General features: G+C 37.1%; 1 protein-coding gene across 5 annotated transcripts in view; it reads left to right on the forward strand.

The window, feature by feature from the left end:
- Window positions 1-15,417, forward strand: part of SYT5 (synaptotagmin 5) — a 38,554-nt gene extending 23,137 nt beyond the window's left edge. For 3 of the 5 annotated variants that reach the window (XM_087918059.1, XM_087918061.1, XM_087918057.1), the window contains exons 2-9: window positions 3,752-3,910; window positions 5,286-5,467; window positions 7,112-7,231; window positions 8,094-8,261; window positions 8,463-8,630; window positions 8,891-9,008; window positions 9,638-9,771; window positions 10,746-15,417. In XM_087918059.1, the coding sequence (XP_087774185.1) occupies window positions 3,752-3,910; window positions 5,286-5,467; window positions 7,112-7,231; window positions 8,094-8,261; window positions 8,463-8,630; window positions 8,891-9,008; window positions 9,638-9,771; window positions 10,746-10,955 (1,259 nt within the window). In that variant the 3' untranslated portion in view covers window positions 10,956-15,417. Of the gene's footprint in view, window positions 1-1,376; window positions 1,452-2,926; window positions 2,974-3,751; window positions 3,911-5,285; window positions 5,468-7,111; window positions 7,232-8,093; window positions 8,262-8,462; window positions 8,631-8,890; window positions 9,009-9,637; window positions 9,772-10,745 lie in introns of those variants that run through there. The other 2 variants (XM_087918060.1, XM_087918058.1) reach the window with 2 other exon arrangements.
- Window positions 15,418-17,370: the final 1,953 nt, after the last annotated feature.

Genomic DNA, 17,370 nt, shown 5'->3' on the forward strand with positions numbered 1-17,370 from the left:
TTTTTTTTTCCTCCCAATGATCAGCTGTTCCAATGAGCAGCTGTGCTGGGGATCCCCTGTACTGACTTACTACTTCGCTCAGGAGGTTCCCCTGAGGCCCAGAAAGCCAAAAAATGGAGCATGAGGGGGTGCTACAAAAAAAAAGAAGCCACCACACCCATCCAGTCACATGGCCACACCCACCTAGTCACGTCCACAGAACTGGTAGTAAAAATATTTGCATCCCACCCCTGATTTACAGTGAATTTATATTACAAAATCTTTCTGTTTTCCAAAATTGTTCTTTGCTTACTTTAGGGATTCTACGTGTGTGTGTGCGTGTGTGTGTGCATGTGTGTTTCTTTTACTGCTTATTTGTATGTTCTTTTTAGTTTTTCTCCTCCATTAACAAGATGCTTGTTTAATTTAATTATTCCCTCCTGCCCTGCATGGAAAAATTTTCTTAACTTCACATTAGCTAGACAATGCTTGCTCTCCACTCATCCGTCAGAATTTTGGCTTAACTAACTATATAGAGACATTAGACTTGCCAGTTGTTTCTTCTGTTGCCTTTGGCCCTTCTGTTCTTTATGGGATCTCTGGCCTCCAAATTGCTAAATAGCTGCAGGCATGTTTCTGGAAGTCTGAATGTTCATGAAGGCATCTGCCTTCCATCACAGAAACATACTCTGTTGCTTCTCTGAAAAATAGCAATTCCACTCTCTCCGGTGAACCTTAGCTTCCAATGTTGTTTGAGGAAAACTGCTAAAAAGCTCTAGTAGCAGAGTGTCCCCTCTTAAACCTTTTCTTTCTCCTGGCATCTTTTAGAAAGATGAAGGATCTATGAGCAGTTGGGTTAGACATGGTCTTCGTGACAAGGGTGGCTTTGATAATCTTGGGCACTCTGTTGCAATATAACAGTTGGAACAAGACTAAATCAAAATGGGCAATACAAGGACTGAATATGGTATTTGGAATACTTGGAAGCTTGTAAGACAATTGGTATAAATCAGTGGAAGAGAAGGGAATTATTGAAATTGGATGTGTATATTGTATAGACAAACCACAGGGGAAACACGCATCTGTGCTTGACAGGAATGTAATCAGAAGCTTGAAGGGCTTCCATTTAGCAAATGAATGGATGCATTGGCGCCAGACCATTGATTTAAAAAGTGCCAATCTTGACAGACATTAATGCTCAAGGCAATGCAGTTACGTTCTCACAAAGAAGGGATGAGGAAGTAAATCTGTACCACAGATTGTAATGCTTCAAAAAATAAATGGGGACTGTTTAAGTGTTTTAAAGGTCAATAAAAAGCGTAACTTGTGGAAAGTTCGTCATGGATAATTTATTCTGTCATTTGGTTTTCTACATGCCTGGTGCAACTGGGATCTAGGTCGAAATTGTATTCCAGGAAAGATCTCTTTGGACAGATGAGGTCAAGGAGCAGACTGGTTGAGTAGGTTGACAGGTGAGCTGGCAAACAAGCAGAGAGGGTTGAATTCAGTGTGGTCTTTTGGGCTGACTGCAGTAGAGTAAAAAGAAAGCAAGGAAGGAAGGAAAAAAGAAAAGAAAAGAAGCTCTGTTCGTTTTTATAATTAAAGTGATTGGAAGAGCAAAACTGGATGGGAACAGCCAGGCGTCTCATTTGTGCTAATAACTCTCTCCTCTTGTGCCATTCCTTCCTGTTTATTTTAATTTGTTTTACGTAAGAGACACTGTTTGGACTGAATGAACAGCATGAAGCCGAGTGTACAGTTCGTGGAAAGGTCATTGTGAGAAGATGAGAGAAAACCAGGGCCAGCTGATGAGTTAGAAAACTCTACTAAGTTGAATTCAAGACTGTCTCCTTTTTAAAATTGGCTCTAAAATGAACAGTTCCTAAGCTCCCTGAAACTCAGTAGGTCTATTTTCCTGGTCAACAATGGGAGGAGCAAATGTATGTCACTTAGATATAGGCAGCAGGGGCTGATTTAGAACTCAGCTGAAATAGGAGGAGAGAGAGAGGAATGAATTGTAGCAATAATGAATGGAAAATGAAGCCAAAATGAAGAAACATTGGAAATGAACTAAAAAGAAGTGGATGAAAATAAAGTTTATTGTGATAAACATCCCCAACTTGGTGTTTTTCAGATGTGTTGGTAAAACCCATATCTGCAACTATCACTAAGGATGATGGGAATTTCAATCCACTATTTGAAAGCCCCCTTGTGTTGGAGAATATCTCTTGTGTTGTGCACAATAATAATATGAAGGTGTAGCTTTAGATGTGTTGCCATAATGGCTTAGAGCAAATAATGGACAAATCTAACTTCATCTCAAGCAGTGGTTGTCAACCTGGTCCCTACTGCCCACTAGCGGGCGTTCCACCTTTACATGGTGGGTGGTAGGGGTTTTGTCCCCTACTTTATAAATCATCATTACTGTGGAACCGGTGGGCAGTTAGAAAATTTTACTACTAACAGAGATACAAAAGTGGGCGGTAGGTATAAAAAGGTTGACTACCCCCGCTCTAAAGGATCTCTTGAATTTTTAGGAGAATGTTGAAAGTTATATAAACCTCTTCATTGAAAAATGAGAGGGAGGACCATAAGAACTGAAGATGTATTAAGCCCAAGACTTTCATGGTTCATGAGACTATTACTATTATTTAATCCTGCACCCCAATAGCAGAATGCTTCTTGGTACCAGAACTAGGAGTGATAAAAGGTTTTGGGTGTTATTATCAAATTGCAAGTTTGAAAAAAATGCAAGGTAGAACTCAATCTTCTTTCCTCTGTTGCTTTGTTCCTAAGTTCTATTATAATTGTTTCAAATATGGTATTAGGACCAAGCCACATAGAGAGATATTACAAAGTTATTGCAGTTCTTCAGTATTGTTGCATCCCAAAACAGCAGCAAATCTACTCTTTGTTCTTTCCATTACAGGTAGTCCTCAACTTAAGACCACAATTAAGCACAAAATTTCTGTTGCTAAATGAGACATTTGTTAAGTGAGTTTTGCCTCATTTTACAACTTTTCTTGCCACAGTTGTTAAGTGAATCACTGCAATTGTTAAGTAAATAATACAGTTGTTAAGCAAATCTGGTTTCTCCATTGACTTTGTTCATCAGAAAGTCAAAAAGGTGATCACGGGACCCAGGGACTCTACAGCCATCATAAATATGAGTCAGTTGCCAAGCATCTTAAGTTTGATCATGTGACCATGAGGATGCCACAACAACATAAGTGTGAAAAATGATCATGTCATTTTTTTCAGTGCCGCTATAACTTTGAATTATCACTAAACAAACTGTTGTAGGTCGAGGACTGCCTATATCTAATGTCTTTTTCAGTACTTTAAAAACCATCAGGATTGATTTTTTAAATTTTTTTTTACAAGAAATAAAGCAGCCAGTTTAAATATAATGCCAGGAGACATTTCAGTGTTTGGGACTTCAAAGATACCCTGGTTTACTGGGCCATTGACAGGAAACAACGAGAAGAAAATAAGAAACAGAACAACCTCCAGACATCTTAGTCATATAAAATGATCCTAATAAACACTACCTCCTCTTGTTGTTTGTTTCCTCCTTCTATAGAAACAGGGGGAAATTAAAAACGTCATTTCAAGAAAAAAAGATTATGAGGAACAGGGAGAAGATACTCTTGTAAAGACACTTCCCTCTTTAATTTTAAAAGAAGAAGAAAAAATCAAAGATTAAGATTAAACCTGTAGCAATTGTCAAGGGAGTACATAAGTTATGGGCCTTTTCATTCTCACTTTCCAGATTCCACAATGAATGCAGCACGGAGGTCAGCCAGGATAGATTCGGAAGTGACAGAATCCCAGATGGAGCCCTCCATCAATGCCACTGAGATGCCCTCCAAGGAGAACGTTTTTTCAGACATGAAAGATAAATTCATGAACAAATTGGGGAAACTGCCAAGTAGGTGGAATTAGGCTGTTTCCAATATCACATTTCAAACTGGATGGTGAATCCACTTGACACTACCAAAGCTGATTTATTTGAATCAAATGGCCTGGATTTCTCAATACTTTATTATACATAGCCTTATTTTTAATACTGATTATTTATAAGGCTATCTTTTATAATTCCCTAAAACTTCTTTCCTGGGCTACCAAAGCTACAGGCTGTGCAGTTGTTGCAAATCAGTTTTCTCTTTCTTTCTTTCTTTCTTTCTTTCTTTCTTTTTTTCTTTCTTTCTTTCTTTCTTTCTTTCTTTCTTTCTTTCTTTCTTTCTTTCTTTCTTTCTTTCTTTCTTTCTTTCTATCTATCTATCTTTCTGTCTTTCTTTCCTTCTCTCTCTCTCTCTCTTTCTTCTTTCTCTTTCTTTCTTTCTTTCTTTCTTTTTCCTTGTTCTCTTTTTTCCTTTTTCTTTATTCATTTTCTCTCTCTCTCTCCCCCCCCTCTCTCTCTCTCTCTTTTATTTCTTTCTCTGACCAGCTGAGTCAATGATTCTGGGTGGCTTACAATTCAAACACTGCACATTTTACATGAAGCAGGGCTAGAAAATGCACAAGCTATGACCAATTAAATGTTAAAGGCCAATAAGATGAATGTCTTGCATGCCTTGTTCAGGCCCTTATGTGACACTTCTTTAATACTCTATTTCCATTGTACATAACACACTATTATGTTTCTTCTTATGTACCCCTCTCTTTTTCTTATAACAAAGAAGGTAGAACTTATTTTGTCAAAAATCCATTCTTTGTGAGAGACCAACTACTATCCATTAACTTTTAGCCAGCATTTTCACATCCTAACATCCTGACATTTCTCATCCATCTTCCTATGATTGGTACATAGTCATCAAGATGCAACACTTCATTTACTTGCTTTAACTTTTTACTATTTAAATATAACTTGCAATGGTACACTCCATTTCCCTGTCAAGCAGGACTACCTTCATCTTCCTTCCATACTTCTACTGCAGCATATAGCCAATATTTGCTATAGAGTCATTTGATTTATCAATCAACAAGAAGATTTTGCTGCATAAAATGTGGGTTTCCACAAACAATCAGCTAGATGTTTAGACTGACAGATAAAATAGATTATCGTTATTATATATACAACTTTGTGAAGTCACAGCTGCCAGTTCTTGTGTTGACTTCAATACTCAATCATATATTAGTCAGATCTGACCCTATTAAATCAGCCTGAGATCACCCATTAGATATTCCTAGTGATAATTAGGAAAAATCAAATTTACGTAGGAAATAATATAACACGAGGCAACCTCTTTGCTCCAGAATCAGTGGCATTTCCTTTCACTGGTCTCCTTTTCCGTCCATTCTAGTACCTCCATGGGCTTTGGCCACCATTCTCATTGTTGCTGGCCTCTTGCTTCTCTGCTGCTGCTTCTGTGTTTTTAAAAAATGCTGTGGCAAGAAGAAGAAAGGGAAGAAAGGTAAAGACAAAGTCAAGGCACAGATCAACATGAAGGAAGTGAAGGAGTTGGGCAAAAGCTACATTGATAAGGTGAGCAGTGAGTTTTTCCCCTACAGCTCCCCAACCTGAGGATTTACGTATCTTGCACAAGGGAACCTCCCTGACTTCACAACCATTTATGAATGATTAGAGGTTGTGTGTTTGGGGCTGATCTTCATAAAAGGCCAGAGTTTGTCCTTTGAATGAACCTGTCCCCACCGTGCAGACTTCAAACTATGCTATAAAATCGATACCCTGAGAAGAGGGTAGTGGGTCAAATACAGAGACTTGAGAAAATGTCTGCTGTTTCCCAAATATCACCCAGAGTTAAGTATAGCACATTTTTGAGGACTGAATTCAGAATTGTGAAGGAAGGGAACTGGACCTTATTAGAAATAAAAACTAGGCAGATGAAAGGTGGAAGAATCCTCATCATTTTTCTTGGAAGTCTGACCTTTCCCCCATCTCAAATCCAACATTGTACAGGAGGCTACCATTAACAGATAGAATCACCTGACTCATGGATTTTTCTGAATGCAGATCCATTTGTCAAAACAAAAGGTGAACATGAATTGTAGAAGTTTTTGCAGGGGTCAAACCACCAAAAAGAAGGAGCTGTTTGTCTGTTGCATAATATTTTCTCAGTCTCACACCATTAATTCCTGGGCTTCTATATTTACAAGGGGAAAAATACAGGCCTGATATTACAAAAGGGTTTCTCAACCTTAGCAGCTTTGAGATGAATGGACTTCATCTCCCAGAATTCTCCACAAATCTTAAGTCACTGAAGTTGAGAGACATTCATAAAGAGAACAGGAAATACAGCTCAATTTTGAGGATTCTTTTGCCCAGACAGCAGCTAACTGGTGATTGTAAGATGTGTGAATGCTAGACATTACAAAAAAGCTTCTTCTTCCATAGAAGAAAACCATAGCGTCAAAGACTAGAATGTCAATATCTTGAAAATTCTATTTATATTAAGGCAAGCTGACTCTGAGGGGATCAGGGAATCAACATGTTTATTCAAGCATCATCTCTACTATTTTATTTGCATTGCTACCAGTGACAAAGTATTTCTTCCTCCATTTTTTATTTGTTCTGATTCATTCAATAATTACACTGATTCATCTGATCAGTGTTAGTAGGAATATTAGGTTGCCTCCTCCATGTGTGATGTCTTTTTTCCCATTGCTATTGTATAATTTCTCATTGCTTACAAGACTCTCATACTAAGTAGTCTCTTTTTTCACCAGAATAGAGGAAACTTGCCATCTATGCAGGAGAACAGACATTAAAATATTGAAGGGTTTGACATCTGAATAACCTCCATTTGTTAATATCATCATTGTCTGACAGATTTATGTATGATGAAAGGGAAAATTCAGAAAGAGTAGTTTATGAGGATATAGGAGCCTGTACAACCTAGCATTGACCAAATGCTTGTATTAGTGCCCTATACTATCTGATCAAACAAAACCAGCTTTTCCCCATCCTTGATGCCTTTCAAGGGTAATAACCATCAGAATTGTCAGGCAGGATGGCACTCACATTCTGAGATGTGATATCTCAACATATATGGGGGATTAAAAATTGGATAAATAATGAGAAAAGGTGAACAGAAGTTGCTGCAGACATTGCTCATCTACCTTACTCCTAATGCTTCCCTTGACTATTTCCTTCTTTCCTTCCTTCCAGGTACAGCCAGAGGTTGAGGATTTAGATCCATCATTGTTACAGGAATCTGAAGTGGAGAAACCAGAGGAGAAGTTGGGGAAGCTCCAGTACTCCCTTGATTATGACTTCCAGAGCACGCAGGTGGGCAAAACAAACACGTGCCTCAGCTTCAAACAGTTGCAGGCTGATCTTCGTGTTCCTGGTCAAGTCCCACCCAAAATAATAAATGCATTGTCAATAAAGGAAAGTTACTTGCACATTCTGATTTATGAATATTAATACATGTGGAGAAATAATTGGAAGTACAATAGAGCTTTCTATAATGGGAAAGATGGTGACCAGGCCACTGTCCTCATTCTTCTGCCAATTCTAGATGAGCATTTTCAGTGTCTCTTCTTCTAAAACTTGAACTAGATTTTCAGATTTCCAAAAGGATTCTATCAAATGAAGGATTATTTCCATAAAATAGGACAGTTAGGCAATTTACTTTCATTAACTGAATTACTTATCTACAGAAATTACAGTCCTTTTGTTCTATCCTATGGACAATATTTGAAATTAAGGGTGCAAGGAAAAGTCATACAGGAATTCAGCAAAATAATATTCCTTTTTTTTTTTTAAGTCCCAGGTTCTAACTTCAGCTCATATCTTTTCCAAAAAATAATTGGAAAAGATCAGTTTCTTCCTATCACCTTAGCTGCTTTTAGTGGTCAACTTCTATCACAAAATACTTTACCTCCTTAATGGGTGGGAGAAAAAGAACAAGTTATAGTAAGCATAGAAAGATTAGAATTAATATAACTAATCTAACTTCATCTAGATTCTTTTTAAATATTGTGGATAGAGTAAGGTGATGACATGTTTAAAGGTGTTTAAGGAAATTCTGGCTTGTCAGAATGTACTCAGAGGAACCAAGAAATCTGAGTTGGATAGACCAATGATTTGGTTCAATGGAAGGCATTTTCCTAAATTTGAATATTTTCATTTTAAACCTTTTCCCCAGTTGGTTGTGGGTATTATACAAGCTGCTGATCTCCCAGCGCTGGACATTGGGGGTACCTCCGATCCTTACGTCAAAGTCTTCCTGCTTCCAGAGAAGAAGAAAAAGTTTGAAACCAAAGTCCATCGCAAAACTCTCAACCCTACATTTAATGAATCTTTCACTTTTAAAGTAAGTTCATTTTTCTTTTCTCTTGGCCAAAGTTCCAAAAATACACAAATACATGAACCCTGTCATTCTTCCTTTTTAGCTCTGGTCTCCCCTCATCCATTGTGGAACCTCCCTTCATTTCACACCTCTGACCCCTTACTTACCAACAAACACTCGACCGAAAGTGCCCACAATTTAATTCTGCGTCTCCATTGTGCGTAGGTCCCTTATTCAGAGCTTGGTGGTAAAACTCTCGTCATGGCCGTCTATGACTTTGACCGTTTCTCCAAGCATGATGTCATTGGTGAGATCCGTATCCCCATGAACACCGTGGACCTGGCGCATGTGATCGAGGAATGGCGAGATCTGCAGTCAGCAGAGAAGGAGGAGGTAAGAAATTGTGCAGAACTTTAGATAAAAAGTTCTAACTGAAAGGTAGTTTGAAAATTGCATTAGTGGCTTTATATATATATTAGAAATGGGAAATGCTTTTCTTTGGAAAACTACCATGTAACTGGGATAATAACCAACCCAACTCATGGGTAATCAATTAACTTCTTGAAAGGTAATCAAGAACTTGACAATGGCATCAAGATCTTATGAGAAATATACATCCTAGCTTTGAAATAATTGTTCATTTCTCTTTATAGCATGAGAAGTTGGGAGACATTTGTTTTTCACTCCGATATGTCCCTACAGCTGGGAAACTGACAGTGATTGTACTAGAAGCCAAAAATCTCAAAAAGATGGACGTGGGGGGGCTTTCAGGTAAGAATTAAGCCATTAGATTTAACTTTAATCGCTGAATATTTTAATGTTCCATATGATCCCTTTGGGGGCACTCTGAATCCCCTGCTATTCACTCTTAATTTTTGGCTTCAACTTTTCTCGGTCCTTCCCCATGGGGAAAGCGGTGAGGAGAAGTAATGAAGTATGCAATTCTCAACAGCTTGTGAATATATGTAATATTCATATGAAGAATGGGAATAGGAATTAGATTTCAGATTGTCCCTGGGTGCAAGGTCAAAAAAGGTCGCTTACCAATTCAATACTGCGTAGTTCAGCTGGGTCTTCGTAGTTTTTTTTTTTTTTAAAAAAGAAAGAAATAAGCCAGATCCTTTAATTTAGATCAAAAGTTTTTCAACATACGGGAATGAACATATGCAGCATTCTTTCTTGTTTGCCTGTTCAATGAACGCTTTAAAACTGGCCATGAAGATTTGTTTATGTCAACAACGAAAATATATATGATAAATAAACCTATTTTGCCCTTTGTTACTTTCCCAGAAATGGCTTTAAAAATAAATTCTCTAAAATTAAATTCTCTCATCAGGATATTAGGAGTAAGAGAATCTTAAAGCATTTTCATACCTTTTTTACTTTGTCACCTACCCAAGATCCATATGTGAAGATCCATCTCATGCAGGGAGGGAAACGTATCAAGAAGAAGAAAACAACTATCAAGAAAAATACACTGAATCCCTATTATAATGAATCCTTCAGCTTTGAGGTGCCTTTTGAACAAATCCAGGTAAATCTTCCTTTCCTGCAATCCCATTTCACTTGAAAATATACTCCAATTATTTCCAGTCACATTCATTTATCAAAATTGGCATTACTTGTTTCAAAACAAAAGATACTGGACTATTGTATGCATTATATTTGAAGGCCTTGAGCTAGTTTGTTTTGCAAGCTTGTTTGTTTGAAAGAATGGCATGGAATTTGCCATGGTCCGTTATTATAATTTGGTTGTCTTAGAGAAGGATATCAAACTCAATTTCATTGGGAGCCGCATCAGGTTGTGTGTCAGCTCGGCGGGATGGGCATGGCTGGAGTGGGCATTGCCAGCTGGAGTGGGCACATCACTCATGCCAGGGGGCACCTGTGCTGGCCTGGGTGGGGCTGGGGGGGATCCTCTGCAGCCCTCTCCCAGTGAAAATGGAGCCTGGAAGGGCCGCACAGCTCTCCCGAGCTCTGCTTTCACTGGCAGAGGCACTGTGGGCCAGGCCCTTCACTGTTTCCAGGGCAGCCGCACGGGCCAGATCTAGGCACTCCACAGGTCAGATCCAGCCCATAGGTCTTGAGTTTGATACCCCTGTCTTAGAGAATGAAAACCCTCAGAACTGTAACTCTTTGAAAAGCTCCAGGATAATGCTTTAATGCCAAGAGCCACTGTTGACTAATCTGTCACTGTTAACTTTTACTTGACCTGAAGGATCAAACTCTTTGGAAGCTAAAGGTCTTGGAAATTCAGATAATTGTGAAGCTAAAAGAGAAGAAGTGACGGATTCAAACCAGCATCTTTTTCCCCCCCTCTCTGCCACTATTCCTGAAAGCTGACCACTGTAAGCTGCGCACCTCTGTTTGGAACTCAAGATGGAGGAACAGAAGTTAAAAACAGAAATGGCCAATGGGCAACAGTGGTAGGAAAGGCAGTTGAATTCATACATCCCTCGAATTACTTTTCATGCTGATGACCTCTTGATATCCTTTCTCTTTCTATAGAAAGTCCAAGTTGTCCTGACGGTGCTGGATTACGACAAACTAGGCAAGAATGAGGCCATTGGGAAGATCTTTGTAGGCTGTAATGCCACGGGTACTGAGCTGCGCCATTGGTCTGATATGCTGGCCAATCCCAGGAGACCTATTGCTCAGTGGCACACTCTGCAACCTGAAGATGAAGTGGATGCAGCAATTGGGATAAAGACCTCTTGATATCCTTCATTTTCGGGCCGATTACTCCGGCAACCATTCCATCTCCCATCCAAAGCAAATGGGAGTGTGGGGGTGAGGCTCCCCTGAATATGCTTATTGGGGGGGAGGGAAGATAACCTGTGAGCTTGTCTCTTTTCTCAGAGCCATTTCTTGTTTGGAAAAAAAAAACTCCAAGAGAAAAAAAAACCTTTTTAATCCACTGTGTGAAAAAAGAAAGAATGCTTACTTAGTAATTGGAGACAAGTGACAGATTTACTATAAGTCAACCACGAAACTTACAAAGCAATTTATGCAGATTTAGATACATATTTCAGATTTGACTTATGCATTTGAAAATTGAGCCTTATGTAAAAACAGCCTTTCGCCCCCCCACACAAAACCATTACTAAATAGTAATAGTTTATCTGTCAAATTTGGCAAGCAGACTCCAAATAAATCGAACCGTTAATCCTCCTTATTTGATTCCACTATAGGTTCAAAACTAAATTTCTTTAAGGGATATCATTTCATATACATTTTGAATGCTGCTGTGTTACCATGTTTGAAAATTAGACCTTGTATGGAAATCTATAGTAAACAATATCTATAAATGTTCAATAATAGATTTTCTAAAAGTTGCAAATGAGCTCCAATTACAATAACTTAAAAAATTTGGAGACTGTATTATAAAACAACTTCATAAAACTAGATCTTGGATAAAAATATATTAGAACACTTGAAAACTTAGTTTAAAAATAAGTTTTTTAAAAATTTCATAATGTAAGTTATGACTAAGGCTAGAATTTATATCCATTTAACTGGAATAAATCTTATTTAATTCAATTCTTATTTAATTCTGAGAAGATGTTATAGGTTTGCAGGATAAGAGTGAGATTAGAATTTCTGGATTCTGAAATACTTCAGTTATACTCCTTAAATTATTGACACTGTCCAAAATAGGATTAGCAAATTGAAATTGTAACATGTAACATGTGTAGATTCCATATGTAAAATGTTAGTAAACATAATGTAGGATATCCTAACCATCTTATTACAAAACTTCTACATACTAAAAACAATAATTTGTAGAGCCTGCAGTTTGATGCTAGAATATAATAGTATGTTACACATTAGCCAACGTATTAAGCTATTCATAACGTTTGTTGGTTTGTTTTCAATTAATTTTTTTCTGGGGGGAGGGTTACAACAGTTTTACTTGCGCATTTATCTGTTTGACAATTTGTGCTTTACAATATGTATGTTTATGAAATGTTTGATATTAATAAGGATATTAGGGAAAATTTGCTACAAACTTCCTGGAAGCAGGTTATATTTACTACTATCCAATTTGTAATAATTTTGCTTTGTTGAAAACATGTTTACATTTTTGCTACAAACTGGTTTATTATACAATTGCAATAGGTTTCCTGTTTGTTAGAAAGCAGTTTGAAGCATTTTATAAATGGAAAAAATACATTAATCCAAAAAATTTACTCTTGGATTTAAAATGTTTGACAATAGTTTTACAAAGGCCTAAAACATGTTTACAATACTTTTGGTATAGCAACATTACAATTTATTAGACATATTCTATAATTGTTTAAAATTTGGATGACTTGCTAAGAATTTATAAGCTGATTACACTGCCAGCTATTTTTAGCAGAATCAAAATTAAGGGGAATAACTATAAACTACACACATTTTGTTCTGTGCTCCTGAATTAAAATACATGTATGTAACTTTTATGCCAAAATTTTGTTTATGTTAGCGAATTCTGGATAGGATCATAATCCTTCAAAAGTATGCCCATCTTTAAAAAATAAAATAAAATCAGACATTTTGATACTAATGTTAGGATTTTGTACCCATATTTTTATAGCACTTGCTGAAATTGATTTCTCATCCCCTTATTATAGTTTTAAATCTTGCATCTTGCAGGTGCTTCTAGTTCCAAGGGAAGGGACAACTCTCCTTTACAGGAAGATAACCACCATTTTAATAATATGGGTCACCTCTAAGACTACCTATTAATGACTGTATCTGAAAAAAGACTAAGGGTTAAGCATTACTAGGTTCTCATACATGATTATACCAAATACTTATAGAAAAAGAGTGCCACAGTTCTTATCTAATAGTTTTAGTTGAGGCAAGATTGCTCATTTCCACTTCTTAATTTTGGCTATAAATTAGTATTTTGGTTTTTTTTAAATCTTAGTATAAAATAAGAACTGAGGAAAAAGGTATGGAAATGAGTAAGATCTTATAGTGCAATCCCTATACAGTATATTTTACCCACCATCTATATTTTTTACTAATGGAGCTAAATGGATATAGAATTGATGCCTTAGAAATTTTCTGCTTTAGGGAGAAAAGTTTTAAAGACATCAAGAACAAACAGATATTCTACCATTATTTGTCTTATCACTGCTTTCACATTCCCCTAGACAGTTATATTTCCCAGTTTGGTGCCCTCCAGGTATGCAAGTGAGATTATGGCTCCTATTAACCCAAGCCACTTAAGCTGGAGTGAGGGGAAATATTGTCTGTTATATCAGAAGTGCACAAAACTGAGGAAAGCTTCTAAAAATTCAATAGTTTCTATGTCTTTCAACCAACCGGTGATAGAAGTGGTGAGATGCCTCAATTGTTAACAATAATTAGATGAGAGAAGCCACTGGGATACCTTGAAAAGATGAAGCATGTTTATAGGGACAATGTTTCAAAAGCCATAGTCCGCACCTTTGCTTATTTCTGAGTAACAGGGTATTTCACTTCCAGAAAAGCATGCAAACGTTTGTAATAAGTGGCTTAGAATTTAGCGTCTTTGACAAAGAACAACAGATGATCTGCTTACATGTAGTCCTCAACTTATGACCACAGCTGAGCCCCAAACATTCAATGCTAAGCAAGAAAATAGTTAATCCTCATTTTATGATCTTTTTTGCCACAGTTACTGCAAATCACTGCAGCTGTTAACTGAATCATGAGGCTGTTAAATAAATCTGGCTTCTCCCATTGACTTCACTTGACAGAAACCAGCTGGGAAGGTTACAAATGGTGGTCACATGACCCCGGGACATTGTAAATGTCATAGATATATGCGAGTTGCCAATTGCCCAAATTTTAATCACACAACCATGGGGATCTGCAACGATCGTAAATGTGAAAACTGATAATAACTCACTGTTTTCAGTGCCATTGTAACTTTGAATGGCCATTAAACAAATGGTTGTAAGTCGAGGACTGTGTGTTCTTCATTCATGTACAATAAAACATTTACATAATTCCTTGAAAAATAATATTGAGAAACAGAATTGTAAATCAATTTATTTATAATAAAAAAGTAATATTGTATCAACTAGCAAGTTAGAAATGCTTATTTGGGATTCATAGATTTGAATATAACTTAGATGTCTGTCTTACACCAAACAGGATATTCATACTACCTGTATCTCATTTTCTGATTCCCATACTGTGCTGAGTAAAACTGTAGTTTCTCTAGAAGAGACAATTGCCTCACATAACTAAACCAACACCCTGAAAAGTATTATCATTTCAGATATTGATTTAAATGGATCACTTTCATTTTATCCAAGAAAGGAAAAAAATATATTAATACTTAACTGGTTCAAACTAGAATAATATAGAGAACATTGATCCAGTCAGTTTTCTAGTCAGTGAATTTTCTTTTTACTAATATCCTGTGGAGATGTATTTGGATTTAATAATGCCCTCACCTCACCGAACAGTCAAATAAAAAACTAGGCCACGATTTTTTCCCAAGAATGGCATGATGGCCATTTTGTTTTCTAGTTAGTGTTTTTGTAGTTGTGGTGTTGATAAAGTTATGCATTTATCCACTCCACTTTAAAATATGCCTCACTCTGTTAGCCTCATCATATTAATCCCTACTGAGCTGTTGCATACATCTCTTTTACTTTGAATTATGAACGTTAGTGAGAAGAGAAGCATTCAATATGGCAGTTGCTGAGCCATGAAATGTTTAATATGTCAGTTGATCATTCCATGCAGCTGAAAGTTCACCTCATTTTCCTTTTCTCAGTCCTTGAGAATTGATCAGTATATCAAATATATTGGAACTGTCAGTTAGTGCTGTGTGCTGTACTTCCATCCACTGTATCTTGCTAATAATTCAATCTTTTCCCAACTTCTAAACATCCTTTCCACATTTTGGCATAAGCAAGTATGTAGATGTCTAGATCAACTGCCCAGCATTGGAAAGAGGCCACGTTCTAAGTTTTAAAGAATTGTGTAACTGTTATGATTGAAGGGACTGTGTAAAGTACAGAAGGCTTTGTAACTCTGGTATGTGTTGTTTCTATTCCCTTCATTCCTATGAATTACCCTCTGAGCGGTGCTGTCCTTTCAAAGCCGCTTCTACTCCTCTTTTGAAATCAGATTTAATATTGATGTATTTGACCAAACAGTACTCTTGGCTGTTAATAAATAAGAGATCTCTATATTTCAAATGTGTTGTTTCTTATTGTTTTTGCTCAGGGCTCTACTGGGGTTGGGGAAGAGCCTGAAAAACATTCTTACCTATTCTAAGATCCTGTCCCGTTCACCTATATGTTTGTTAATGGCACTGAATCCTCAAAGCTAAATGCAGGGTAATTCCATTGCTTTACTTTTGATCCTTATTTTTTCTCTACCTTAATCCAGTCTTCCACAACCAACAACTACAAGATATTTGGGAACTATAATTCAAGAATTCCCAGTTATTGTGACTAACGTTCCCTCACTAGGAAGAGGTTGGAGAGGCAATTCAGTGGTAAAAATCTACATTCCTAATACTATTTTGCCTATATTTTTAATTCATTTATTCTAAAGTGATTGGAATAACAAAACACTCCCCAAAGTGCTTTTTCAAAGGGCAACTGAACTTTGTTTTTTCCTTGAAGATGTTTCTCTTCTCATCCAAGAAGCCTCTTCAATTCAGAACTGAATAAACTTCTTGGATGAGAAGATAACTATTTGAACCCATGCACTGTATTATTTGTCAGAGAAGATACCATCATAGAAATCCAAGAAAACAGGCCTCCTCGCTGACGGACCATAGATCGCGACTCTCTGCGGCTATGGTCCGTGCTCTTTCATTGGAGAGCCCCGATCATTACAATTAGGGGCTGAAGCTGTCTTGGAGGGGCAGCGGAGTAAGGGGAAGCCGCAAGCCAGGTTGAGGGGAGCCACATCTCCCCCCCTGGTCTTGGTCTTTCCCCCCCCCAAAGACTGCAGCGGTTGTTTAAAATGGCCACCCCAAAGAGGGGGACTCAGCTGGATTAATATTTGTGCAGGAGGGAAGAAAGAGGTGAATAACATCTGAACCGGGACAACAGGGCAATACAACTAAACTAAAAGTACCCTGGGCTTAAGGTAACATGGAATTTTTAAGAAAAGAAAATGAGTGGCGAAATTACAAAGGGGCAGGAAAAAAAAATAAGAAAACATTTTTAACAGCTAAGTGGGGCTTCGAACCGGGAAAGGAAGAAGCCGAACTAAAGATTAAACTAAATTTGACTAAAATATTTTGGCAATAAACAGCTGGACTTGTCAAAAAATAATAATAATAATAAAGTTTACAAATTGGAGACTGGACTGTGCTGGAATATTGAGGTTCGAAAAACCCTAAATAAAAAAATAGGGGAAAAAGGTGAAGACTTTGTATAATGGAGAGTGCCACTTTTGACAAAAACTTGAGCTCAAACAAAAAGGAAAACATTCTGTTTCTGAATGAACTTGTGTGGATATAACATTAAAAAAATATTGAAACAAAGTAAGAATCTTAGAAAGTGAAAGCAGAACCAGAATAATGAAAAAAGCAAGGAAAGACTGTGGGATTGATGATGTTTTTGGTATAGACCCTGGGCTGGAATAATTGAGAACTTTAGAAAATTGAAAGAAGAAAGAAAGAAAGTAAAAGTGTTTTGTGTTTTTGTGGACTTTAACGATTATAGAATATAAGAGTGTGTAATGATGATATCTCTTCGGGAATTAAAAATGGAACTTAAAAATATGAGAGAATTACTACAGGAAAGAGGCGAATAACTTTGCTCTGTGTTAGAAAAAAATGGAAATGGCGATTGAAGAACAAGAAGAAAGAGCTTCAGAGGAGAAGGAGTCGATTTCAAGAAGAAGGCATTTTAAATAGTCAATTAACACAAAAAACACTACAAAGAAGTGGGGAAAGAAGGAAGGTTAAAAAGTTGAGATTTCAGAAGGCAATCAAAAGGGGGAATACCTGTGAAGTCAGGAAAGGCAGAAAGACCCAGCAGAAAAGGGGAAAGGAAGATATTAAGAAAGAGAGGGATATAAACAGGAATGAGAAAAGATATGGGGAAAAGAGGGGGAGGAGAAGCAGTAAGAAACAGGTGCATGAAATAAAGAAATACGGAAATAGTAAAATGTTGAAAAGAAA

The sequence above is a fragment of the Pseudonaja textilis genome, chromosome Z (genome assembly GCF_049901715.1).
Source record: "Pseudonaja textilis isolate UNSWEBS1 chromosome Z, rPseTex1.2, whole genome shotgun sequence".
In the NCBI taxonomy this organism is placed as follows: domain Eukaryota; kingdom Metazoa; phylum Chordata; class Lepidosauria; order Squamata; family Elapidae; genus Pseudonaja; species Pseudonaja textilis.